General features: G+C 30.8%; 2 protein-coding genes and 1 long non-coding RNA gene across 5 annotated transcripts in view; 1 reads left to right on the top strand and 2 right to left on the bottom strand.

The window, feature by feature from the left end:
* The window catches only part of LOC108333857 (uncharacterized), a 37,919-nt gene extending 30,626 nt beyond the window's left edge, over nucleotides 1-7,293 (top strand). For both annotated transcript variants that reach the window (XM_017569318.2, XM_052871155.1), the window contains exons 7-10: nucleotides 6,029-6,114; nucleotides 6,187-6,320; nucleotides 6,559-6,858; nucleotides 7,024-7,293. In XM_017569318.2, coding sequence (XP_017424807.2) covers nucleotides 6,029-6,114; nucleotides 6,187-6,320; nucleotides 6,559-6,858; nucleotides 7,024-7,262 — 759 coding nt within the window. In that variant the 3' untranslated portion in view covers nucleotides 7,263-7,293. The remainder of the gene's footprint in view (nucleotides 1-6,028; nucleotides 6,115-6,186; nucleotides 6,321-6,558; nucleotides 6,859-7,023) is intronic.
* Nucleotides 7,294-7,896: 603 nt separating this feature from the next.
* On the bottom strand, nucleotides 7,897-9,064 carry LOC108333537 (uncharacterized). Its single transcript, XR_001832564.2, has 2 exons — nucleotides 8,423-9,064; nucleotides 7,897-8,245 (listed from the first exon to the last, which is right to left on the bottom strand). It is a non-coding gene; the product is annotated as an uncharacterized LOC108333537 (long non-coding RNA).
* Nucleotides 9,065-23,407: 14,343 nt separating this feature from the next.
* On the bottom strand, nucleotides 23,408-27,304 carry LOC108334317 (probable E3 ubiquitin-protein ligase ZFP1). 2 transcript variants are annotated; one of them, XM_017570091.2, is made up of 7 exons: nucleotides 27,142-27,304; nucleotides 26,822-26,902; nucleotides 25,108-25,932; nucleotides 24,352-24,746; nucleotides 24,145-24,228; nucleotides 23,873-24,040; nucleotides 23,408-23,787 (listed from the first exon to the last, which is right to left on the bottom strand). In XM_017570091.2, the coding sequence occupies exons 3-7, from the start codon at nucleotides 25,898-25,900 to the stop codon at nucleotides 23,641-23,643; spliced, it is 1,587 nt and encodes a 528-aa protein (XP_017425580.1). In that variant the 5' UTR covers nucleotides 25,901-25,932; nucleotides 26,822-26,902; nucleotides 27,142-27,304; the 3' UTR covers nucleotides 23,408-23,640. The 2 variants fall into 2 exon arrangements, with proteins under 2 accessions (XP_017425580.1, XP_017425581.1); XM_017570092.2 differs by lacking the exon at nucleotides 26,822-26,902.
* Between the last annotated feature and the right edge of the window lie 488 nt (nucleotides 27,305-27,792).

Raw genomic sequence — 27,792 nt, 5'->3', positions numbered from 1 at the left:
CAAGCAGTGGGTGACAGATGGGCAGAGAAGGAATTACCTGTAGAACTCCAGGCAGAGGGGCCAACCTTTTGGCCAATCCGGATTATAGAAGAAAGGCAACTACAACAAGGAGGAGATGTAGTACATCAGGTCCTGGTCGAATGGCAGGAAGGTGGCAGAGAGGGCGCTACATGGGAAGACAGATTGGTCATCCAAGACCAATATCCGGAGCTCAATCTTGGGGCCAAGATTGTTGAAGAGGGAGGGGGTAATGATAGGAGGTTGAGAGTCTATGAGAGGAGAAGGAAGAGTTAGTAGAGTTAGTTACTCTAACTGTCTTAACAGTTAGGAAAGACGAGGGATAGACTTGTATATATAGGAAGTAGTTATATGTTGAGGGGACTTTTGATTGCTTGCATTCTTTGAACAGGAAACGTTATTCCTGTGGGGGAGGTTAGGCTCCCATACCTACTCTGTATATGACTTTCTTACTGTGAATACTAAGTGTGGAGGTTAATTCATCGTTCGGTTGAGTGTTAGTAAGATTCTTCCCTAGGTTTCCTAATTGGAACCCTAACAATGAGCATAGCCCATAATCTAGTATAGCATGACAGAACCAAACACATTGAAATTGATGGGTAGATTTCAAGATCTTGTAGGCAAGTTAGGAATGATTGATATTCATTTACCAACTTGAGGGGGAGTGTTGTAATTAGAGAAAATATCTTTAGAATCTTCCTAATTAGAGGAAATAGATATATAATCTTTTATTTTATTTTGTTTTCTAGTTTCCCTATTTCCTTTTTTAGGAGAATTAAATTATTACAAATAGAGGATATGAGAATGTATTTTTCATGATTGAGAATAATAAATTAGTCTTATTTTCAACTCTTTCCTACTTAATGGCTTTGCTACCATACATAATGGATATTTTAGTATGTTTTATTGTTATTCGAGTAATTTGTGTTTGTTGAACTAGTGAAATGTGAAACCATTAGACCATTTCAAGGAATTGATGAAATGAAAGGGAAAGTAATGCTTTTACTTGTATCCTTTAGGAATGCCAATGTTGCATTAAACCATGTGGAGTGTACCCAGGTTTCAATTCATTCTAAATATTAACATTGCATCCCTTGATTCTGTTGTATTAGGACAATGATGTCTTCGTGCTTTCCTTTCAAAGGATATCCTTATGATGTATGTTAATACTATGTTTCGTCCTTTTACCTAAATGCTTAATGCACCTATAGCATATTATTATTGTTGTTGCATTACAGAAAAAGATGGAACAACCTTCTTTTAATAATTTCTTTGGAACTTTCTGCAAAACGCCAAAACCATCTTCAACACTAAGAGGAGCTCTTTGTTTTTCGTACTAGCTGTGTAGTTTGTTCTTGTGGCAATTGACATATCATTCTGCTTTCCTTAACTGTTTATAGGCATCTACCGCCTCTAATATTAGAAGCTTTTGGTATGTCCTTAACATTGTACTACAGCCTCAATATATAAAATGATTATGGTTCAATCCTTGCAATTCCCATTGTTTAACCCGAGCAGACAAGACAACTATGTCCTTGTATATGAGCTTTTGAAAGTCCTTTGTGCAACTGCATGCTAACTAATTGGTTCTCACTCCTTCCATGTGCTTATTTTGTTACACACGTTGTGGAAATATCAGTAGCTTGTATTAAATGAAATCAATTATGTCAATATATTTTAGGAAACTTTAGATATTATTTCCATGTATTTAATTTGTTATATTTCCATGTAGACAAGTTTTAGAGTACGGAGAATTGCAGAATGTTCATTCAGCTTATAGATTGAATGGAAAAATTTATTTTAAATGGTCTCAACTCATTAAGACCATTCTAAAAGGGAAAGGAAAGGTCAACCATCTCACTAAAGATGCCCCTGCAGTAGAAGATGCCAGATTCAAGTCATGGGATGAAGAAGATTCCATTATCATGGCATGGCTATGGAACTCAATGGTTTCGGAAATTAGCGATACATGCATGTTCCTCACTTCTGCAAAGGCTATATGGATTGCAATAGAGCAAACCTACTCTAAGGCAAAAGAGGTGAAAGGAAAAACAAAGGCTGCCAAACAGGGCACTAAAACTGTCATAGGATATGTTAATCAACTCAAATCTTTATGGATGGAGTTAGATCATTACAGGGTCATAAAGGCAGAGTGTTATGAGGATTCAGCAATTCTAAGAGAATACATTGAACAAGATTGGGTGTATGATTTCTTGGTAGGCCTAAACCAAGAATATGATTAAGTCAGAATCCAAATATTAGACAAGGAGAAGGTTCCTGGACTCAATGAAGTAATGGCAATTATTTGGAGTGAAGAAAGCAGAAGGAGTCTAATGCTAGAGACCCCAATTGCGGATAATTCAGCTATGCTTGTTGAAGGAGCAACAGTCCTGGTTGTAGAACAAAAAAAGTAGGTCCTCTTCCAAGAACAGAAAAGAAAAATGAAGGAGTTTGGTGCACCTATTGCAACAAGCCACGTCCCACAAGGGATAAATGCTGGAAGTTACATGGAAAACCTCAAAGTAAAGATTGGGGACACAAAAGAGGCCTTCCAAGGAGAGGGGGGCAAGCTTATGTTGCTACTGGTCCTGAAAGCAAGAAGGATCTGTAGAACTCAACCATGAGGAGTTAGAAAGAGTAAGGTCCTTAGTAAATTTGAAAAACCCACAGGTACGTGTTCATTGACATACTCTGGTAAGTTTCCATTTTCTTGTGGATTTAATGTCTCAAATACCCCATTTGTCCATTATTGGATACTAGACTCTGGAACCACATACCATATGACACCATTCCCTAAACACTTCTCCACATATTCCCCATGTCCCAGCAGCAAGAAAATTTCTACCGCTGATGGAACCCTCATAACTGCAGCTGGACAAGGAGATGCCCAAATAACCCCAATCATAATACTAAAAATTGTTCTTCATGTCCATAAGTTATCCACAAGTCTGATATCTATACAAAAACTTATCGAGGACCTCTTATGTAATGTAGTTTTTCATAGTAACTCTTGTATATTGCAGGACAAGAAGTCAGGGAGGACGATTGGACATGTTAGAGAAGGGAATAGCCTTTACTACATGGAAGATTTGAGTCTGCCCATTGATTGTCACTCTCTAATATCTGAATCCTCCATGGCCAACAAAGAAAAAATCCAATTGTTTCATTGTCGTTTGGGACATCCTTCATTTTGGGTCATAAAGTTAATATTTCCTTGTATAAAAATTTAAATCTAGAAGTTCTTCATTGTGAGGTGTGTGAACTTGCCAAACACAAGCGTGTACCTTTTCCTATCAGTAATAAAGTAAGCAATTCTCCATTTTATCTTGTTCATACGGATGTGTGGGGTCCCTCTAATATTCCTAGTACTTCTGGGGCTAAATGGTTTATAACCTTTATAGATGATTGTACAAGGGTAACATGGCTTTTCCTTCTTAAACACAAATCTGAGGTCAACTCAGTTTTTCTCCAATTTGTTTCAATGATTAAAAATTAATTTGGGGTTAATATAAAAATAATTAAGTCTGATAATGTCAAAGATTACTTCAATCATACCCTAAATTCTTTTTGTCAAAAGGAAGGAATAATCCATGAATCCTCATGTGTAAACACACCCCAACAAAATGGGATTGTAGAAAGAAAAAATGGGCACTTATTAGATCAAACTAGAGCACTTCTTTTTCAAAATAATGTTCCAAAGAGATTTTGGGGGGAAGCTATTCTCACTGCTACTTACTTGATTAATAGATTACCTTCTAATGTTTTATCCTCAAAAAGCCCCATGGAAGTCTTAAACTCGTTCTACCCACATATAATCCATACAAATAACCTTCAACGTAGAATTTTTGGGTGTGTCTCCTTTGTACATGTTCATAGTAATGGAAGAGGAAAACTTGACCCAAGGGCAATAAAATGTATTTTCTTGGGGTACTCAGCCACACAAAAAGGGTATAGGTGTTTCCATTCCCCATCCAAAAAATTGTGTCAAGAGATGTTACTTTCAATGAACGAGTAAGCTACTTTGACCAATCTCATCTTCAGGGGAGACTTTAAGAGACGAAGATGAGCCTTTTATATTACCAAATTTGTCTTTTGGACCAGAAACAAAAACTCAAAAGGATATGACCACTATATGTGAAGATGAAGCTGAAGAGGAACAAGTAGAGGTGAATCAAATACCTCAATCTGCAGGACCAGCAACTAAACCTCATTATAATACAAAGTTTGGAAAAATTTGGTGTATACACGAAGAGAAAAGGCCACATTCCAAGATCTACTCATGTTCAAGAATCCAACCCTACAACATTACCTAAGGTAATTCCTTTTGATCCTATAAATTCTAACTCTATTGCTTGTGATGAATTTTCTTTTGAAAAACCAGTTGAACAAATAGATCATAATTTATACCTCCCAATTGCTCTTAGAAAAGGAACCAGAACATGCACCAAAGTTATGACCAGTCTTAAATACAAACAGTCACCTAGAGCATGGTTTGGGAGATTCACCAAAGTTATGACAAGTCTTAAATACAAACAGAGCCAAGGGGACCACACTTTATTCATCAAACATTCTGATTCAAGGGAAGTAACAATACTATTAGTCTATGTGGATGATATAATTATTATTGGGAATGATAAAAAGGAACAAATGTTGAGCAAATGCCTTGCCAAGGAATTCGAAATCAAGACTTTAGGGAAGCTAAAATATTTTTTAGGGATTGAAGTAGCCCATTCCAAGAAAGGAATCTTCATATCCCAACAAAAGTATATCATTGATTTGCTACAGGAGACAGGTAAAATAGCCTGCAAAGCAGCAAGTACACCTGTTGATCCAAATATAAAGTTGGGAAGTGCAGAGGAGGATGTTTCTGTTGATAAAGAAATGTATCAAAGATGTGTGGGAAGACTCATTTACCTATCTCACACTAGGCCAGATATTGCCTTTGCTGTGAGCTTAGTTAGCCAATTTATGGACCAACCAAAGGAAGCACATTTACAAGCTGCACTTAGAATTGTCCAGTATTTAAAAGGGACTCTCTGGGAAGAGGAATTTTGTTTAAAAGAAATAAGAATGCCAGTCTTGAGACATATACAGATGATGATTATGCAGGTTCAGCTGTGGATAGGAGGTCAACTACCGGATATTGTACCTTTCTTGGTGGAAACCTAGTAACTTGGAAGAGAAAAAAACAAAGTGTGGTAGCTAGATCTAGTGTTGAAACAGAATTTCAAGCAATGGCCCAAGGAATATGTGAACTTTTATGGCTATAGATTATATTGGAAGACTTAAGGATAAAGTGGGATGAACCAATGAGGTTATATTGTGATAATAAATCTGCAATATGTATAGCACACAACCCACTACAACATGATAGAACTAAACATATTGAGGTGGATAGACATTTTATCAAAGAAAAGCTTGATAGTGGCTTGATTTGCACCCAATATGTATCCACTCAAGGTCAACTTGCAGATATACTCACCAAAGGACTGAGCAGCAATAATTTTGAAAGAAATATATCCAAGCTGGGAATGAAAAACACTTATTCACGAGCTTGAGGGGAGTATCAAAATATTTTTTAGGAAACTTTAAATATTATTTCAATGTATTTAATTTGTTATATTCCCTGTATTTTGCTATTATTAGTAGAATAACAATCCCACAATTTTAGGGATTTGTTCCGTAGAATAAGCTACTCATTCAATACGCTCTTATATATATATATATATATATATATATATATATATATATATATATATATCCAATGCATGTAAGAAGACAAAATGTAGAAAATAATATATTCTCTCCTAAATTTAAGAAATTATCAATCTGAAATTGCACAAAGCAACTGATTACGTTCAGCCTTGCAATTCTCACAGCGTATTCCCTTTCCTGGATGCACATGCACGTCCCTACTTTGCGTCTGTTATAGAAGTTATTTGACAGTTGTTTTAGCATAGGATAATCTTTTAGATATAAAAAATGGCTTCACTTTATTTTTTATTGCCAGCTGTTGCTAATGGGAGGACAAGTTGACGAGGCTCTAAATATGCTTGAGAAGCAGTGCTGTAATGCAGCCTCTGTATTGCCATTAAGGTATATCCCTTATCTTTTATAAGGTGCTCTTTGTTATGATTATTTAAGTTACTGATGTGCATACCCTTGTAGAGTGAGGGCTGCTCTCTTGGAGCGTTTTGATCGAAACAACTCTGGCATGCTTCTTATCTGTTTTGAGAATATATTGAAGAAGGATCCAACATGTAGTGATGCCTTAGCCAAACTTATCAAGATGCACCAAAATGGTACCTTCATTCTCAATCATGTCTTTTGTATGATTTGAATAATTTATATCGCTATTTCTCTCAAGTTGAGTCCAATGTCAACTTGAAAAGAGATGGAGAAAGAAGTTAATGAAAGAAAAATGGGGGATTTAGAAATATTTGCTCTGATAATTTCTTCTGTTACAGACTAAGCGATATCTTATATGCTTAATAATACATGATGTCTATGTTGTTGATTGGATTCCTTGGTACTTTGCAGGAGAGTATAGTCTTGAGTCTATGCTGGAAATGATTGCTTTACATTTAGATGCTACAGATTCAGAACACAATACATGGAAGGTGTTATCTTCATGTTTCTTAACACTGTATTCCTACGAAGAAGACTGTATGTCTTCATGCCCCATGCAAACTAAAAATGGACACAAGCAACTTCGTTCCTTTGACAAAACCCCTAAAATATTTACGGATGGTACATCGGGAAAATCTTGGTATCTTCGCTGTAGGTGGTGGATAACAAGACATTTCAGCAATAGCAAGCTAGAATCAGAGATTGAATCAGGTATAATCATATCATTGGAATGGTCAAACTCTTCCAACCATGTTAAGTGACAGTGAAGTTACAGTATCAGTGTCTATATAAACTTCACTAGAAATATTGTTGCATGTTCATTCACTATTGTTTTATTTTTTAGTCATGCTAATGAATTTTCTTGAATTGTCTCAGGTGATTTGCAGTTACTCACATGCAAAGCAGCATGTGCATCGTATATGTATGGACGCGAGTTCAGCTATGTTGAGAAGGCTTATTCTCATTTAGAGAAAGAAAATGATAAAGAGTTGTTGTCTTTCTTAGATAAGCACAGGGGAAAAGAAAATGATAAAGAGTTGTTGTCTTTCTTGGATAAGCACAGGGGAAATTCATTAGGAATTTATAAAAAATTTCGAAAGAAATTAAACATTTAATATAGTAATTTAATTATATTTGCTTCCTTGATATCAGTTTCTTGGATGTCGTCTTTCCCTTCAACCTTTAAAAATGGGAGGATCAGATAAAAGTTTAGATCACAAAACAAATAAAGTAGCACCGTTTAAATTAAAGTAAAACTTAACAAAGCATACAATCTCATAAGCAACTCTTTGAATATTATACAAAAGTATCATGTAAATAAATAAATTAAACATTTATTATTTCTTAAAGGTCGCAAGACACATTTAAGTAATTATAAATTTTGATAATTTTGGAAATGTTCGAATGAGCTTGAATACATGTTAGGTTAACTCTTCGTGTATTAACTTAATTTGGGTAATTTATCAGTTTAAAATAAAGAGCATGAATCTCATAATAGCTTATTTGGTCTTCAGTTTTGTTTACATTTCTCAATTACGTCCAACCTTTGAAAAAAGTGTTAAATGCGTTCTCATTTTGTAATTTTTGCATTAATGAAGTCCTTTCTGTTAAATACAAATAAACATAGTTAAGAGATTAATGATGTGGTAGAAAATAGTGTTAATGTGTTATTTTGTAGATATATTTGTGCTTATTGTTAGTGATTAGAGGTTGGCGTGAAAAGTAATTCACCCTTCATGCACCATGGTCTTGATTTCATCTTCTTTCACTTTCTTTACAAAAAAAAAGTAACACTCAGATTCATCACCCAATATCACCACCTTCACTCATACCTTAGAAAATCTCCATCATCCTCGTATAATCACTTGCACATTCAAACCCAGCCAAAATGGAGAAAACCAAAATAAAGAAACACTGATCAAAGAACCACCTCCAAATCGAAAACTAAAACTTCATAATCGCTAATCGCAAAAACAAAACAAGATCAAAAACCCTAAAATGACCAAGAACATGAGAACAAAACTCTTGCCGAGAAATTCCCAAAATCAGAAATCACTTGTGAAACGCGAGAAACAGAAGCTCCAATTCGAGCCCTAACCTGCAGAAAAGCACAAAATCCCAACTCGAGATCGAATCAAAGACTCAAGATTTCCCAAATTCAGAAACCCAATTTCGACAAAACCCCAAGATTGTCATTTTGAATGGTAATGATGCTTCCCCTACAATGAAACCACAAAACCAGAAGAAATTTTTGGGAAAGAAGAAGCGTTCTTACAAAGCCCCAAATCGAAACCTTCAGTCACAAGCCTTGTTGTTGCGAAACCGCCTGAGAACAGAGGCCACCATACCGCAAACGCAAGCCCACTCTTCTCCTCCACAACATCGCCATCAAACAGGGCTTCTCGCATTGTGAAGACGTCGACAACCATGGCTTGACCGTGGCGGTGGCTTGCGCGGGAGAGCATCATTGACGGCGCTGGTAACCTCGTCAGTTAGTGTCAGAGCTTACCTCAAGCGCGCACGGAGGGAGGAACGCCGTAGTGGCTGGCGGTGTCTCTAGCGACGATCGGTGCCACCGACGATAGTTTTTGCCAGCCAGAGGAGGCACGACATCGTTGGAGAGCAGAGCTGCTAGGTGGAGAAGAGACCTTCTGAAAAAGAAAAAAAAAAGAAAGAGGGCTTGGGTCTGACCCAAAAAATACTACGTGCACCCCTAAATTCCATCTCTGCACCCATTCACTAACATGTCAGCATAAATATACTTACAAAATAACACGTCTTCTACCACATCATTAATCTCTTAACTCCGTTTATTTGTATTTAACGGAAGAGACTTCATTGATGCAAAAATTACAAAATGAGGACGCATTTAACACTTTTTTCAAAGATTGGATGTAATTGAGAAATTTAAGCAAAACTAGGGACAAAATAAGCTATTAAACCTAATTATAAATTCTGATAATTTTGGCAATGTTCGAATGAGCTTGAATACATGTTAGGTTAACTCTTCGTGTATTCACTTAATCTGGGTGACTTATCAGTTTAAAATAAAGAGCACGAATCCCATAAATTATAATTTAGATTGCTACTAAAATTTCAATCCCATTGATACATTTCATAACTTCTTATATTCTACTCATACAAAATAATATCACCTTCTCAGTAACTACTATTTCGTACTAAGAACTATTTAATTTGCAAAGGTAAGAGTAAAATACTTTTGTTCAAAGTTACAAATTCAAAATCACAATTTTAAGAATATTGCACTGAGACACCAACAAGTTCAAACAAATTTACGCTTACTAATGCTAATTCAACTATGAAAGTTTGGAATTAACATATGTTTAAAGACGTCCAAGTATAGCACATAATAATGAAGCAACATTTTTTTTACATTATTCATTCGTTTATATCATGTATAGTATTATTACCAATATTTCAAACATCAAATGCTAACTAGAACCAAAATTAATCAAGAAAATTAAATCTTAGATCATAAATCTAAAATTGAACCTTCTCAAGATCTATTTTTTTTCAAAAAAAACTTAGTTTGTCCCCTTAATATCTAATATCCTCAAAATATATAATTATATTCCCGGGAAAAAATTGTGATGTTTCTTAATGATATGATCATACCAAAAAAACATCATATATATTGAATAAATCTTCAATCCAAAGTCAAACATGCACATCATAAATATCTTAATGTTTCAAATCATTCATGAACATACAATTGAGTTAAAATTTATAAATTATATATATCTTCAAAATATATGATCAGTGATCTTAATGGTATGACTTGATCGTTCTTGTGATGTTTCTACGTGTAGATAAATATCCTATGAAGGTAAAGGAGTTGTAGTGCTTTTAAGAGCTGTTAGAGCTATTTAAGAGGCAAGAAAGCTAATCTTTGCTCTTACATACTTGTTTTCAATTGATTTTTGGTGTGTATTGTGATTTGTTATTGTTATGACTCAATTGACATGTTTTGATAATTTGTAGATGCTGAATTTATAAATTTTAACTCAATTTTATGTTCATGAATGATTTGAAACATTAAGATATTTATGATGTGCATGTTTGACTTTGGATTGAAGATTTCTATATGAACATTAACACTACAACTCCTTTACCTTCATAGGATATTTATCTACACGTAGAAACATCACAAGAACGATCAAGTCATACCATTAAGATCACTGATCAATGGTAACTCATATAGAAGATTAAAATCATAAATGCAACAAAGAGGAGGTCACATGTAAACCAAAAAACACTTGGCCAAGGGAAAAGGAGCACAAATTCAACTTACTCAAAAGAAGAAACTGATTGAAAAGAAAGAAGGAGTTTGCCAAGAGGATCACTCTAGTGGTCTATGATCTTCATACAAATGAACAAAGAGAGAGAAGTCCTAGAAAGAAGTCAGAGAATTATAAAAAAGTGATATATAGAGAGATCGTGTAAGTTTAACATAATGAAACTCATTTATAATACAAAATATTTAACTTATACCCTTTTAATATTAAAATTATCGAATATCGATATTTTTAAACCACTATCAATTATAAAATATCATTTTCTTGATTCTCACCGTTAGTTCCAATAATTCATTAAATGTGTAACTTTTAATTTTATTGTGTATTCGATTTTTATTTTCTTAAAATTAAGTATTTTTGTCCACTATCAATTGTCATTAGGAAGTATTAACTTATTAATTAAAACTATGTGTTAAAATTTGTCCTTAAAATTAGTATAATGTTTTATTGAATAATTAACTTACATAATTGTTATTACTTTTGGAATGTACATTGTTCAAAAAATTAGATTTTATTATGACTTATTATGACATGTGAAATCCACTTGTCATAATAAATTGACTAGTGACATTTTTATAATAAAAGTAATAATTATTATGACTAGTAAAAGGAAATTTATCATAATAAGTTCAACATTAAAATTTTTGTAATATAACTAACATTTATTATGAATAGTAAAAGAGGATCTGTCATCATTAGTCGAAAGGGAAAACTTATTATAACATGTGAAATCCACATGTCATAGTAAGTTAGATGCGGTGGCAAAATTGAAATAATGTTCAAAACTTATTGTCAAAGTCGTACTGCGGAATGGTTAGCGTGTACAACAAACCAAGAGGGGGGAGAATTGGTTTGTTATCGCAAATAATATTTTTAATAATTTTCTCGTAAAATATAAATTTCTTAACAACAATTTAAACAAATAAAAAAGTAAGGAAGTGAGAAAATTGCACAAGTGATTTTTATACTGGTTCGGATCACATAGATCCTACGTCTGATTGTTAATCTCAAACGAGAATTAATGCTTCACTATCACAAACCAACAAACTATTACAATCACAAAGAAAATAAAACAGTTTAAGGTTAGGACATCTCTTTTGTTATCCCAAGAGATGAAACTCACTTCCTTTTAAACCCAAAAGGGATGAACACGTCCTTTGAATATTCACAAATGATGAACACCTCCTTTGAATCTTCACAAAGGATGATAGACTTTCAACTCAACAACAACAACACTTAATCACAACTCTCATGAAAGTTATCGCTTTATACCAACACCAAGTTCTAAAAGTCAAACCACAAGGGTTACACAAACCTTAGAACACACTTATCAAAGTACACAGCTAAAAAGATAAGATTTTCGAAATAAACATATTTCGTATTCTTTATTTTAGAACGAGAGTCTCAATCCAATTTATAGAGATCTCACTTAAGGATATATCCAAAAATCTGCTATCAACTAATTAGCGTGTGATAATCGATTATCCACTTATGGTAATCGATTATGCATTTAATGAATGCACAATAGTGAAAACCTTGCTTAAAAATTCTCACAATTGCTTGTGATAATCAATTATGACTTGCTGATAATCGATTATTATAAGTTGATAATCGATATTATCTTGAGTATAAAATGATGTTTTCTTATTCAAAATGAATTTTAACGCAACATAAGACAAACAATACATAGAATCTAAAGATAAACCACATCCTATACATAAATCTATTAAATTACAAAAACTTTAATACAAGACAAGTTAAAGATCCTTTTGCAACAAGAGCACTTGAAACTTAACTTTGAGACATCATCAAAACTTTTTCTCTTAAACTTTATACTAACACTTATTATGCTAAGTTTTGGAAAATTTGTTATAATCGGTATTTACTAGCTCCATCACCTGTGATAGTGTGATAGTATGTCCAAATCCCTAATTTCACTCTTACTTCAATTCATTCCAAGCAACTTCTTTGTTTCTCTTCACGGACACTCCCACAACGTTGTTTCCAAGCCGTCAACGCCATTGCCTCCCACGTTGTTGACGTCGTTACCTTCATGCTATTGTCTCTCTTATATCGTCGTGGAAGACGCTGTCATCTCCCACTGATTTATATCTTCTCTACGTTGTCATTCTCTGTTCATAAGTATCTCTATCTCTGTATTCTCTGTTTTCGTTTGGACAATCAAGTTTTATCTCCTTCCTTCACTTATTGTTTGATATGTTGTATTTGAGAATGATTGCTTGAACTTCAAAGTAGCAACAGTAGCAGCCTCTGCCGTGTCAAAAGTGCGAATGTGGGATACCTGAAGTTAATACATTTACTGCTTCCACATGGTGTTCTTATTCGTGAAAGGAAATGCTATTAGAGAAGGTAAATGAATGTAAGGATCAAATTTAATATCCTGAGAATTTAAAATGCATTCAATACTTTTGTGACTGAGAAAATAGTAGATTTAGTGGGAGAATTTTGTAGAAAGGTAATGAATTGTTCCCCTCATGAAATGAAGCCCAAAAGTCACTAAATTTATCAACCAACTCGTTCATAGCTTCTGAAAGGACATCTTTATACCCGTTTGCAGATTTCCTCTGAAAACGGCCAGAAAACCTTTTTTAGCATTATGTGAAAATGATTGATTTGTATGAAGAAGATGTTGCTGAAATTTAAAGATACATATCTATTATGTGCTCCATTAGTTGATTTTGAATATTTTTAATTTATTTTTTAATATAAATAAATCGAACTTAGATTCACTTATTAAAGATATTCTTTAAGAAATACTAATTTTCTTTTTTAGAAAATCACATTAAAGAGATTCAATAGAAAAGATTTAATTTCTAACCTACTTTAGTATATTTGGTATACAAACCTTAACTATGCTGAGCTTAAAAATATATCCTTACTCAAACTCCATGCAGTATAATGATGCATTAAACCTATATTCAACTTGTTATTACTTTTACCAAATTCAATTGTATAATTTGTAACAAAATTATTCAAGATTACAAAAGTTATTAAAAACTTATTGTTTACAGTTATTTTTTCAAACTTTTCTTACATGACAATTATATATATATATATATATATATATATATATATATATATATATATATATATATATATATATATATATATATATATATATATATATATATATATATATATATATATATATATATATATATATATATATATATATATATATATAAGTATACAACATTTTGTATAGGCAAGTATACTACTGTTATAATTTTAAAAGGAAAACTATCCAAATTTGATATAGTTTTTGATAAAAAGAAGCAAGAGCAGTATTCTTAATTATAATTTTGTTATTTAGAACATTTTAAATGAATAAATTTTTTACATGCTTTCTGTTTTTCTTTTTAATATTACATAAACTTACTATAATAATAACAAATATAATTTAAAAACAAATAGAGAATGTTTTATTCATATTTCTTAATCTATACAAAATATAATGTTTAACATCAATTTTGAATATTATTGAATGATTTATGGGTCAGCATTAAAATTGGTAGGTAAACAATACACAAAGAAATCTAATAAGATAAGTCTATTTGGTTTAAGTACAAAGTAATATTATTTTTTTAGAAAGATTACATTTGATTAGAGAATAAGTTAGAAATGATAATTTGAAATTTTTTTTTACAAAAGTTAACAATTAATAAAATCATTAAATATTTGACGTGATGTGATATATATTTCATACATGAAGATTGTTATATATGATTATGATATAAAAATATAAAAATATATTTTTTATTTAATATATGAAAACTCAATATGTCAAACATAGATAACTAACTACCATGGTTACATGAGTTTATTGGTTAAGCATTGTATAATCAGAAGCTTCAAATGAGTATGTGGATAATTCATTATTCATGTCTTGGGTGTTTAAATTATTTTGCTCCTCGATTGATGTTTATAAAGGTTAGCATACTACCATAATGTGTTAAACATCCTGTAAAATCTTAAAAGTCTAACTATGACGTAGTTTATATTTACTTGTCGGGTAACTTTAAATGTCTACTTATTATAATAGGTGTTCATTTATTATGGTAAGTTTTCAAATATTTGTCATAACACTTACTATGAGAGGTGACCGAAAATATATTATAGTAAGCTGGATTTACTATGATATGATATGTAATAAAAAAAATGTCATAATAAGTCGTTTTTATCATGACAGGTAAACAAGTAATTGTCATAGTAAAATTGATTTTCAATTATAAATTTTCACTATCATAAAAAATATTAAATTTATTATGACAAATAAACAGTAACGGTCATAATAAGTTTGACTTTCAATGATAAGTTTTGGCTACGTCATGTAAAATATGAACCATGATTTCATAATTATGACACACATTAGTGCAGAAACAGTGTATAACGTCACGCGTTCAACGTTTAACCACTCAATAACCAACGTTAAAAATGATCGGTGACAATTTAGTAAATAAATACAATTATTAAACGTCGTTTAGAATTATAATTCGACGTAAAAGGATATCAAACCTCGTATGTCTCAGCGTTAAACGTCAAAAGGTTAGTGAATTCAATAAAAATTTGAGCCGGAGATTAAAAGTTCATTCACTTTATCTTAGCGCGCGAGACCTGTTAGCAAAATGATGAAGATGAAGTTTTGATGATGTTCAAATCAAGATTCAAGATGTTATGAAGACTTGTATGGCTATGGAAAGCTTTTGTAATAATTGTAGTTTAGTGTCAAGGACTTAGATTATTAGTGGTTTTATGTATGCATTCAAAAGTGATGTAAAAATGTACCAAGAAGCAAAAACTGTGCAGTGCTAATCGATTAACAGAGGTCAGTAATCGATTGTTCCAGAGACGAATGGAGAAGCACAGCACTGCATGCTAATCGATTAACAAGGGCTGTTAATCGATTAGCGTTAATCGATTAGCAGAGGCTGTTAATCGATTAACAAAGTGACCGTTTGAAAAACTAGCCGTTTTTAGAGCCGTTGGACTATCCGTTGGTGAGTTAATCGATTAACCACTTAAGTTAATCGATTAACACAGTCAGAAAGGCTGAAAACGAAAAATGGAAGAGCCTTTGGATGAGTCTATAAATAGACTCTCATTTCCTCTCAAGAAGATAATTAGAAACTCTTCCCTTGTGCTCAAATACTCAGAAATCCTTGAGAATTGTGTGCTCTTGTTCGGCTTGTGAAACTCGTGTCTATAGAGCTGGTGAAGTGCTGCTACGGTGACAGAGGAAATAGCCGGTTCATCCTTGGTGTGTCTGAGGAGGTGTTCGGAAGAGGAAGTTCATCCTTCGTGAAGTATTCGGAGGAGGTGTTCATCCTTTGTGAAGACTCAAAAGAGGTGTTGTCTCATCTCTTGTGGCATCAAGAGAGGTGTTTTCTAAACTTTTACAAATTGTATCTTTGTGATTGTAGTTTGTAATTTTTTTGTGATTAGTGAATTGTTTATCTTGCTTTGAGATAAGCGACTGGACGTAGGATTGGTAAGATCCGAACCAGGATAAAATCATCTATGCAAATTTCTCTCAACCTTACTCTATTTAATTGTTATTATTAATTGCTAAGTAAGTTTAATTGAGTAGAAATTAAAAGGCACACGTTCGTATTAAAAACCCTCTTGGTTTGTTATTCCGCGCTAACCATTCCGCTGCAGCCGCTCTGACAAGACCCTCTTCTCTCCTCAAAGTTTTCTCGAACGAAGTTTGACGACCATCACATGTAATTTTTCTTTCATTTGATACAAATGCATGTTAATTAACTACTTTAGGTATGATTTTCGTTTGTTTTCACCAATTATTTTTGTGTTCTTGTCCTTCATAGGCGCATTCTGTTTTCTCTCTCACTGGTTGCAACACTTTATTCCGATGAACCCACCTTTTGAAGGTTAGTTTTCGTTTTCGTTTTGAAGAACTTATTTATTGAACTTGTTTGTTGTTGTTTGGTTGAACTTGTTTGTTGTTGTTGTTTGATTGAACTTGTTTGTTGTTGTTGTTTGATTGAACTTGTTTGTTATTGTTGTTTAATTGAACCTTTTTGTTATTGTTGTTTGATTGAACTTGTTTGTTATTGTTGTTTGATTGAACTTGTTTGTTATTGTTGATCCTATATAGTTATGCTTTTTGAGGTCTCATAGAGTTATAAAAAATGATTACAATTAATTAAAAATAAATAAATAAATAATTGATTAAGGTCATATATTGACAAAATTTGACTTTAAATTAATGTCGTATATTGAAAAAATTCGACATTAAATTAACATCGATTTTTTTAAATTCGACGTCAATTTAACGTCTCCCAATATGATTTGGTTCTCGAATTCAACGTAAAAGACAAAAAATATTCGACGTTGTACACTGTTTTTGTACTACTTACCATAACATTTGTAAAAAAATCGTCTATTTTATTTGTCATAAAAAAAATTTCTACATTATTAATATTATTTATGATATTAAATATTAGTGAGTCTTCGTATTATACTATTTTTTAAGGACAGTTTATTGGAGAAGATTTCGAAAGCAGAAGAAAATTTTCATTTAAAGTGACCGTAAAAACAAGCACAAATAAATTTATCAATTCTCATTTAGTAAAAATTGTATGCTACAAAAATATGTGAGAAGTGTTATTTATAGATACATAAACCACTTGTTCTTCATATTTAAGGGGATGTTAAACTTAAAAACATGCAAAAAAATTATCTTAAACCAGGTAATTCGTAACTCCTTATCCAATTCTACCTTGTGTGCTATTTTATTTTTAGTTGTCCAAAAGAAAGTCCAATTAAACTCAAATGTGTTTTATAAGAAAAAACACAAGAAAAAAATATACTTATACAATTTGTAAAAAAAGAAAAAATTCTAGTATTATATCTTCAAGTGAATGTTTCATCATTAGACTTAAATTTTTTTATCTTATCAGTTAATGACTTTTGTAGCACAACTAACATAGGTAATTTTACCTAATTTTAATAAAACCTTAAAAATAGTATACCAATTTAATAATTTTTCTTTAATGAAATGACTTTAAATTTGGGATAAAAATATACTATATATACACACAAATAACTATAACTAAAAGCAAGCTGATTTTAGGTATTGCGATTTACTTTTTCAAATATTAACATTTTTTAAAGATGAAAACAAATTAGGAATAACTTACATCAACTACAAAATCTATATTTTACAAGTTTATACAACAATTAAGTAGGTGTCCATCTAGTCATAATCATTGTTTTCAAATAAGATTATAATTATGTTAATTGATCATTCAAATTAGGCATTGATTTTTTAATCAAAAAAAATATTTGTTTATTCTAAAACGATTTAATAAGTTAAAAAATTGATTACCATAGAGTTGAACAGAACATATAAAAGGTATTAAATTGACGGTCATTGAATTTAAATGGGCAAGGATTTTACTTTTTTTATTCTAAAAAAATTAATAAGTTAAAACATTGATTAGAGCACATAAAGCATATTCAAGTGGTGGTCTTCGAATTTAAATGTAAAATTAGTGTAAATTTGTGTAGAAAATTTAAGTGTTAATGAGATAGTAAGAAATTGAATTTTAGCTTAAAAAAGTTAAACTATATGTACAATTTCTTTTACAGACAATACTGGGCCTAAGTTGTCAAATTGGGATTGGTTTATTTCTATCTTTTACATTATCCAATATTTTTACTGGCGAATTCAAAATTGGTAAACACAAAGTTCATTAATATAATATATAATTATAACGTTATAGTTAGTAGAATTAAAAAAATACCTAAAATATATTTTATAATAGATTTTAAGGTAAATAACATTAATAAAATATTATGTTTGACAATAATAGTTAATAAGTCAACAAACTTTATTATTAATATATAATTATTAAAAATGATGTTTATTAATATATAATGTTCCTAGAATTATGAACTTAATTAATGTGAACAAATATATCATGTCGGCTGTATTTTGACTAAATTCTTATAATTTCAACAAAGTTTTATGTAAAACCCACATATTATATGCAATCTAATTTAGAAATTAAAGAATTGTCTTATCTTCTTCAGCTTTTGAACAAGAAAATATTTTTTTTATATTAATTCACTAAACAGTTACAAATATTCTACAAGACTCTTCAATATTATAATTAATATTCTTATACTCGAAGTTAATTTTCTCAATATTATATATTTATTAAGTTATTTTCCTTTTCTCCACATTTACTTATTTCCTTTAATTTTTATAAAAAATTAAAATTAATTTAGTTTTAAAACTTTAAACTAATTTAATTTCTCAATTTTATAAATGATTAGTTGTTTTCTTAAATGAAACGGTGTCAAAAGTTTGCTAAACTTTGTAACGGCGTTCCATAAAAAATGATGACGTTTTATGCAGTTATCAATTAAAAACTATATTTTTCAAATATATTAAGCTGAAATGTTTTTTGAAAATCTCTATTAACATATTCTACTTTCAATTTAATTCATTAAAAAAGATAAGGTGAATTCCCATCCCAAACCGCATCATCTATGACAATGTTATTATACACTTCACCCAAATTTTAACGCTCTTCTATCTTATCATGGACTAAATCTATTTTTAAAAAAAATGGAGATTAAATTGGTCTAAAAATTTTAAAATTAAACTAATTCCTATTTTATGTAAAATTTAATGAATGAAAAATATATTTAATATTTTATTAAATAAAGGAAAATTCAATTCATTAATAAATGGAATATTCTATTGATTTATTTAAAAAGAAAGTGAGAAACTTTCCATTTCTAGCAAAATTATGTTTTGGATATAGTAATCTAAATTTTGGTAGCTTGTATTAGCCTTTATTTTTTTATAATTAGTTGTTTTTTTTCTTTGTTACTTTTCAAATAGGCTTTAATATCATATTAAAAAATAAATTTTAAATTCAACTTAAATCTATAAATTTGATTTTAAAATGAAATTTAAATTCATTTATACATCATAGTTTGACATTATTCAAAAAAACGTGAGATTTTTAACAACAATCTTAAACAAATAAAATAATGTCATTAACGTTAAACTCATAAATATTTTAGGTTTAATACATCATTTGGTCTCTACTTTTAAGAGTTTGGTTTAAAGTAATTTTATGTTTTAAAAAAGTTTAGTAAGATTTTATATTTTGTTAAAAAAATGTTCAATCTGGTCCTTTCCGTATAAGGGTGCAAATATCACTGTGATATCTCATAAGCACGTGACACACGTTAATATGTGAACTTTTTTAAAAGATAAAAAGATATGATTACTTTAACCAAATCCCTAAAAGTAGGATCAAAATAATGTATTAAACCAATATTTTAAAGAAGACTTTTGATTAAAAAATCATTTAAACTAATAACTCTATTATCAAGACAAACTAATAACTTTAATATTTTGAAAGAGATTTATTTAAAAAATTCAATAATAATAAATGAATTTAATATATAATAAATTCACATTATCTTTAACTTAAACTTTAATATGAACTAAACATAAAAATATTTTATTTTAATAACTTTAATATTTTGAAAGAGATTTATTTAAAAAATTCAATAATAATAAATGAATAATAATAAATGAATTTAATATATAATAAATTCACATTATCTTTAACTTAAAACTTTAATATGAACTAAACATAAAAATATTTTATTTATTTCAACGGCACCCTCACCTTTAATGCAAATTAATAACCAAATAGATAATCCTACTAAACACAAACCCACAAGGAGGTAACAACAAGACCCACGTTTACTTAAAGGAACGACATTGCAGTCAACAATATTTAAAATTTACAAAATTTAAACAATTTACAAATTAATTCATTTTATTAATATTTATCTTTTATATGTTCTCGTATTGTTGTCACGTTATATTTTTTTCAGTACATAATTTAATGACAGAGAAAATACTACATTGTCGTTAAATCATGTAAAATCCAAAAATAAAAATAAATTTTTAAAAAATAATGAAACAAAATTGAAAATAATTTTAAAAAATTGAAATAAAATAAATTATTAAACATTTTTAATTTAGTCTTTATACATAAGTGTTTTTTTTATTCTCTATGACTTTATTGTTTGTTTATTGTAGTCTTTGAGTATATTTTAAAGTTTGGTTAGTTTGTTCTATAACATTATCATTGTTGATTAGGTAATTATTGAGGTATTATAGGATGATATTGTTATTATTTTTATTATTACATTTTATAGAGTTTAGTGAGAGAGACTAATTAAGCTCTTTTTGTTGGTATGGTAGTTGTTATTCAGCTATCATAAGAGTTTACGTTTTCTAATCGTTGCTTCACAAAGCTTTTTTAATTTTTTTTTTCAATTTTCTTCTAAGAGCACAGAGAAATGGTAAATTGATTAAACCTTAAGATAATTATAAATAATCAGCTTATGCTAAACCAGATAACTACTTCATAGATAGATTTTTCTTAAGCTAAGCTCTTCAATTTTATCAGTTTTACACCTCTTAATAAAATCACCAACAAATTTTAGTAATTTTTAGTATTTTTATTATTATACATGGTTTCATGATAATAATAATATTTTCATAATTTTTTTAAGTTATAATTTATTATTGTACTATATATTGATGCTAACAAAAGATTATGTGTTAATGAAAACATTGATCCCCATTTGGGGCCTCTTTGGACAAATAACTATTTTTCATTTTGGTAAATGACAGCCACTGTTAACACTTGTTAGATTTATTCCAATTCTAGTTAAAGAGAATACATACTTTCGCTAGTTAGTTTTAGTTGTGTGCATATTATATGACTAAGTATGAATTGTTTTAAATTTTTCATCTTATAAATATATGCTTATGAAATTCTTTGTTCGAGTTTAGTTTTTACAACTTTTTAACATTTTTATTTTCTTTAAATATATCTTTAATTCTTTAAAAGGATGTTATTATATTTGCTTTGATATTTTAATTCAATTTTATTTTTTAGACCTTCAATCTTATAATATTATTTTTGGTATGTAAAAGAAAGGGATCAGGTAAGAGATGAATATTGTGACTTGTCTAATATTAAAGCCAACTATAATAGTTAATTATTCGTCACCACCCTTTCTCTACTTAAAATAAACTCATTTGTGAAATATGACTAAAATATTATCATTTTTTAAAAGGAGTTAACAATAATAATAATAAATATATCATATAACTATTCTGTTAACATTAGATTGAATGGTCCAAACAGTCAGTCATGTCACAAACATGATCACAAGAATCATTTCTTGACCGAACTACTGTAATCTACATATTAAACAATCAACTATCAAACTTAATATTGATTAACTTATGATAAAGTGTGATTATTATCAAGTGAGTCATAATCAGTGAAGACGAACATTCATACTTTCAGAACACGTGATACAGTATTAAATATCATCAATAATATATGAACATCATTAACTTCACATAAAAAAAAATAATATTACAAAAAAAATCAAAATTTTTTAATAATAATAAACAAAACATTAATAAACATATTTAAATTTTTCATTTTTCAATTTTATCAAACGTACAATTTTTAAAAAAAATATAATTTGGCGTGTTTAATGAGATGTAATCGTATCTATTACCATATTTTGATTTATGATCTTACGCTTTTTTATCGATATCACATGAATTCAGTTATTAATTATTTATAAAATTAAAGGGATAGATTAGATTTAATTAACCTTTTTATAGTAGATAGATAAATAAATTTATTTTATTAATAAATTAAACAAATAAATTGTTTTATCACCTAAAATAGAATAATCTAAATATCATTAAACCCTAAGAATAATGATGTCGTTGTTGTGATTTTTATTAATGCATTCTCTTTAATAGTGTACATGCTTGTAGTTGCATTCATTATCGAAAACGAGCAACATAAATAATTTACAAATATCACTAAGGTTAATTTACACATGATCTGTATATTTTTACCATTTTAAATAAAATAAATAAGTGAGAATATAGAATGCGAAATCAAGTCCTCAATGCAAGATGATTGTGTTTACTTCTCTTCCAAACTCCGTCCTTAGAGATTATGTTCTAGAGCTAGAGTTAAAAAAAGGTGTTTTTTTTTTATTTAGTCTAAATTATCATATATAACTTTTGATTTAATAATAATAAACGTTTAATGTAAAATATCTAACATATTGGTATAATTTAGTGATTACATGTGAAGATTTGAATAGACTCATTCCCACAACAATATTCCTAGGTTTAGAATAAAAGCCTAGTGGAGCAATTGTACAACGTTTGTTGACCAAACAGGTTAGTCAAACTGTGACCAGGTCACACAGTTTAGGACCAAAGTCTGACCATGTTTGATCTCATTCCCAAAGACGCTTTCTCTTTCTTTGAACATGCTTTTAAAAACACCCTATACTTTTGGGACTACATAATTTCCTCTGACTAAACACATGAGAATGTCGTGCAAAAATATTATGCCATGTGTTAAAAAACGAGTCGACAAACACTTCCATCAACATGAGACGCGTTTACATGTTTTGTAAATGTGACTATTTTTTATATCCCATGTGCGGTGAAAGTCAACAATGGTTGTTCAACTCAGTTTCTAACAATTCTAAATAACTTCTTATATAAAAATGTCAGACACTATATTGAAATTTTCACTAACTCTTGAAAGAAAAACGTCAAAGTATAAAAAGTCTTAAATCATTTCAAAATAATTTTATCTATAATCGATTCTATCTTTCACTCTTTCAAAAACACATGCAAAGCAACATGATGGAAGAATCTGTTCAAAAACATTTTCGTGGCTCATAAAAAAACTGCGCTTAATCACATACTAAACACAAGAAATTTGATAAAAGCAACTTTATTTTCAGCTAATCCAAAAGCACAAGCAGCGATATATAAACGCTATGCAACCCCATACATTTCGAAATGATTAATGAAGCAGGTGGTGATATGATTACCTGAAGTTACTTCATCAAACAGAACAAAGTCTGTACAAGTTGATAGATACAAAGTTCTGGCGCCAACAATAAATGAGTTGGGCAGTATGACGTCTATATATGTGCAAGTACATATACAAAATACATAACAAAATATGAATTCTGTTCAAAAATAAATTAAGGCACTAAGCAGGAATAGAAAGATGTTCGGTTTCATTGCTTTCTATACATCCTTCCTTCCAGGAGTCAAAGCCTCTGATTTGCATATGGGGCAGACATTTTTCACAACCAACCATTTCCTTAAGCAATCCGCATGATATTCATGCTCACATCGAAGAACTCCAATCTTCTCCTGGTTCTTGAATTCTTCCTGTCAAATAAACATTCCAGTTATTAAGGGGTGATTCATTAGTACATGACATATACTGATGAAATCTGTTTCTAAATGTTCATACCTGACATATTATACAAGAATCTGTTTCCTGATCATCACAAGCTTCCTCCTCCAGATTAATACCAGTAGCACTTGAGGAATAGGATTTTGTTTTCAACTGATTTGTGATTGTTTCCTCTGATAAACCGGTGCTAACATTACCAATCCTCTCACCCAATGCAAGGAGATCCTGTCATGAGTTTCAAGTGTAAAATTATTCACAAATTATCTACAACCTCTATCACACATATCTGCATTGACAGGAAAATACAATACCAATCTTTCTATACTTACCTCATAAGACATATCCTCAATGTCCAAGCGCATATCTCTGTGATGGTCAACTAAATTTCCCACTTCATCAATTAAAGCAACATCCTGCACAAGTTGTAATTGACAAGAAAATCAATATATTTATAATGAATAAAAATAGTATTATTCTTTTTACATAAGGACAGCATTAGAGTTATAAAGAAAGTATTAAGAGATAGGAAATATTACATCAACTTGGAGGAAGCCCACAGGTGGAAGACTTCGGTGTCCAAGAGTTGTCTCAGGCACAATCCCTCTATGAGGTCGATAAATCCGGAAGCCGGCAGATGGTGCAGGGCCAACGTGCCTAGGACCTAGCTCAAAACCAGGCTGCGCTGGAATAGCAACACCGCGTGAAGGATTTATTGGAACTCTAAATGATGCTGCAGTTACTGCAGGGTGAAAGTTGATATTATGACCTCTTACTCCTTGCATAGGCATTGCTGGGTGATGATAATTGTGGTGCTGTTGGTTGACAGGAAGAGGGTGAGGAAACCTGAGGCCATTTCGGCTTCCAGCTGGATCATGATATCTCTGCAAACCCATACTTGCACTATCTAATGAACCTCCATTTACAGTAGGTGCTGAAAATAGTATGGGGAGAGTCAGAAAACCTAAACTCATAACCAACACAACAACTTCAAAGAAAAATTTGAGCACTTCGCTTGGCCCTTAACATAGGAGGCAGATCATACATCACACAAAAAACACCTATGCACTAACTCCAGTCTTAGGTGGAAACTAAGGGGATATAAAATCAAGGTTTCTTATAAATTTATTGCCTGACTGAAAAACAACATTCAAGAAGCTGCAATTAACACTTTTTCACGACAAAACAAGAAAGAAATTTGCAAATTATTCACTAACAGAACATCCAAGTAATGAACTAATGATAGTAAATCACTGAAAGAAGAACCACAAAACACATGAAGAGGAAAAAAATACCTTGTACATAATGCATTGGAAGCGACTGATTCCAGGGTGTAGTATGGCCATCATTATTGTTACCGTTCAACTGCTGGTCCAACCACGGAGGAGCAGCTGGCTGAAAGTGCTGTCCTAAATAGTTTCCATGAATCATATGATTATGGTCATGTACCATGATAGACTCACCTGCCCTGCTCCATGCACTACCATGTGGTCCTACTTCCACAAGTGAAGGGACACGGAATGAAAATGGCGCAGCATCCATCATAGCAACACCATCAGCAGTGCGTCTTGCATTAGGAGGAGCAATTGAAGAGCTAGATGATGCATTAAAATATTGGTAATTTCCTCTCATCCCTTCAGCAATTTTCCTTTTGTAGGGACCTCTAACATCATCCATGAAACCAGAACTTCTTCCAAAATTATCTGAAGAAACCCCAGCAACTGCAAATGTACTTGAACCAGGCAACTGCTCAGAAGCTCTGTGATTTAGAGGCAGAGGGAAAACACCAGCACCAGAAGAAGGATTAATGCCAGAATAATATAAGTTGGCTGCCGCTGGCACACCCATATCAAGATTATGGGGATGCTGAATGCCATTGTATTGTGTAACACCATACATCCTAGCATTGTCATAAGCATCTGGCACAAATTGAGAATCAACATTAGTTGTGTTCCCAGAAGCTCTCACCATTGCATGCATATTATTCGGCTGTGAGATGTTTGTGGTTCCTCTAGTAAGGATACAGGGTTCAGAATGATGATAGCCTCGTCTCTGTTGATCCATTTCTGAATCCGTTGTTTGATCCATAATGTAGAGATTTCCCTGGATGCAAATTAATCCTGATATTCCAAGCAGAGTGAATGAAACCGGTAAGAAATACATCAGAGGAACAAAAGATTAAAACCAAATCTACATGTAACAAAAGCAAATATTCAGCACAAGATAAAATGTTATCAAACTCAAATATTTCATATCAACATTATGGAAATTTTTTCATCATTCCAGGTTACATAATGCTTCCATTAATATAACAATACTCTCCTCTAAATGGTTATATTTTTCCTGATTTAATTTTCTTAATGAGAAAATGTTGCCAAATGAAGTAAGCAGAGGTGTCCAAAAAATACCCGTCTACATTCATATAATTACTCCGATCTCCTTCTATTACACAGAATTTGCATGCAACATATAATAAAATCACAGAAACAAATACCCTGTGCATAGCAAAGGATTTGGTATTAGGTAAGTTTGTAGCAAAGGAATTCCTTTGGAAAACATGTGAAATAATCAAGGAAACATTAAATGGACATGAAACATGCAGCTTCGTCTTCCAAGGGAGAGCAAATTGCTGTATAAACATGGCAACTCCAACCCACAAAAACACAGCAAAAGTATCCATGTCAGTGAAAAAAGAGAGCGAGCCCCGTAGAATTCTTTCAGGTGTGCTATAAATGACTCTGTAAATGAATTAAAATACATGCAATTTGAAGACCTTGTAATCATTATGCAAAGTTCAAAGGTAAAGAATTTCATAACCCCTATGAATGATGAAAACAATTATGAGCATACATAAACAAAAACAAAAATCCTCCACCCAGAAGAGAAAAAAAAATCTTTCTTTAATTAATTCAAAGAGTCACAACCAAACAAGAAAGTACTTGACCCATATCAACCTCCCAAATTCATCACCGACCAAACAACATCAAAAGAACAGATAACAATCCGTACCTTATTATCATCAAAACAAGAGCTTGCGGCTTCTAAGTTTCAGAGATCAATATAACTTATGGAACACCCCCAAAATCAACTCTGTTGAAAATTCACACAAAGATTAAGGTTTCTTTTTAATTTTTTTTCAAAAAGGCAAATTTATAAACGGAAAATGTCAGAAACTAAAATCGGGTGAATGTGATCACAGCCCAAGAATGCAAGTTTCTTCCTTTCATCAGAGAACAAAAATGACACAATTTTAACCCTAGGTAGCAGCAAAAGGGGCAGAAAAGTTGGGTAAGAAAATTGAACAATTGATTTTAAGAGAATTGAATTACCAGAGGGAGAATTCGAGGGGGGCGAGAATGATTAGAACCGGTGATAGAAGGATCGGATAGAGGAAGGGGGGAGAGAGAAAGAGCAAGAGGGGTTAAGAGAGAGGAAGAGAATGAATATGGAGGAGGAGAGGATCGTGCCTTTCATTGGAGAGAAAATTTCATGATCCTTTTGTAATAAGAAAAAAAAGAATTAATGCTATTTTTTTTTTTTTGCTCTTTTGTCTTTATTATAGAGCAGTTTTGTAAGGGAGAAAATCAAAATCTAATTATATTTCCATTAAACTTGTAGGTTATCAAAATAATATATATATATATATATATATATGTGTGTGTGTATAGGGCATCTATATTTAAATTTTTTTTCATGTCATTATTTCATTATAATTCATTGTGTATAATTACTTTTATTAAATTAATTATGAATTTTTATTTGTTTGACCACATATAAAAATATTAGAAAAATTGAAAATTGTAGTTTGAATTCAATTTATACATGTTAAAGAAAAAAAAGTTTATGCTGTTAGTTAATTTAAAAAGCATAATAAACATGATTATAAAGTAATTATTATAAAATTAAATTAGCATATATAATAATTTATAATTGAATCATTATATAAAGCCTCTTAACATCTTACATAAGTTAAAGTTTTA

The sequence above is a fragment of the Vigna angularis genome, chromosome 11 (genome assembly GCF_016808095.1).
Source record: "Vigna angularis cultivar LongXiaoDou No.4 chromosome 11, ASM1680809v1, whole genome shotgun sequence".
NCBI classification, from domain to species: Eukaryota; Viridiplantae; Streptophyta; class Magnoliopsida; order Fabales; family Fabaceae; genus Vigna; species Vigna angularis.
The sequence above is the reverse complement of the archived record's forward strand: the minus strand, read 5'-3'. Positions and strand labels throughout refer to the sequence as shown.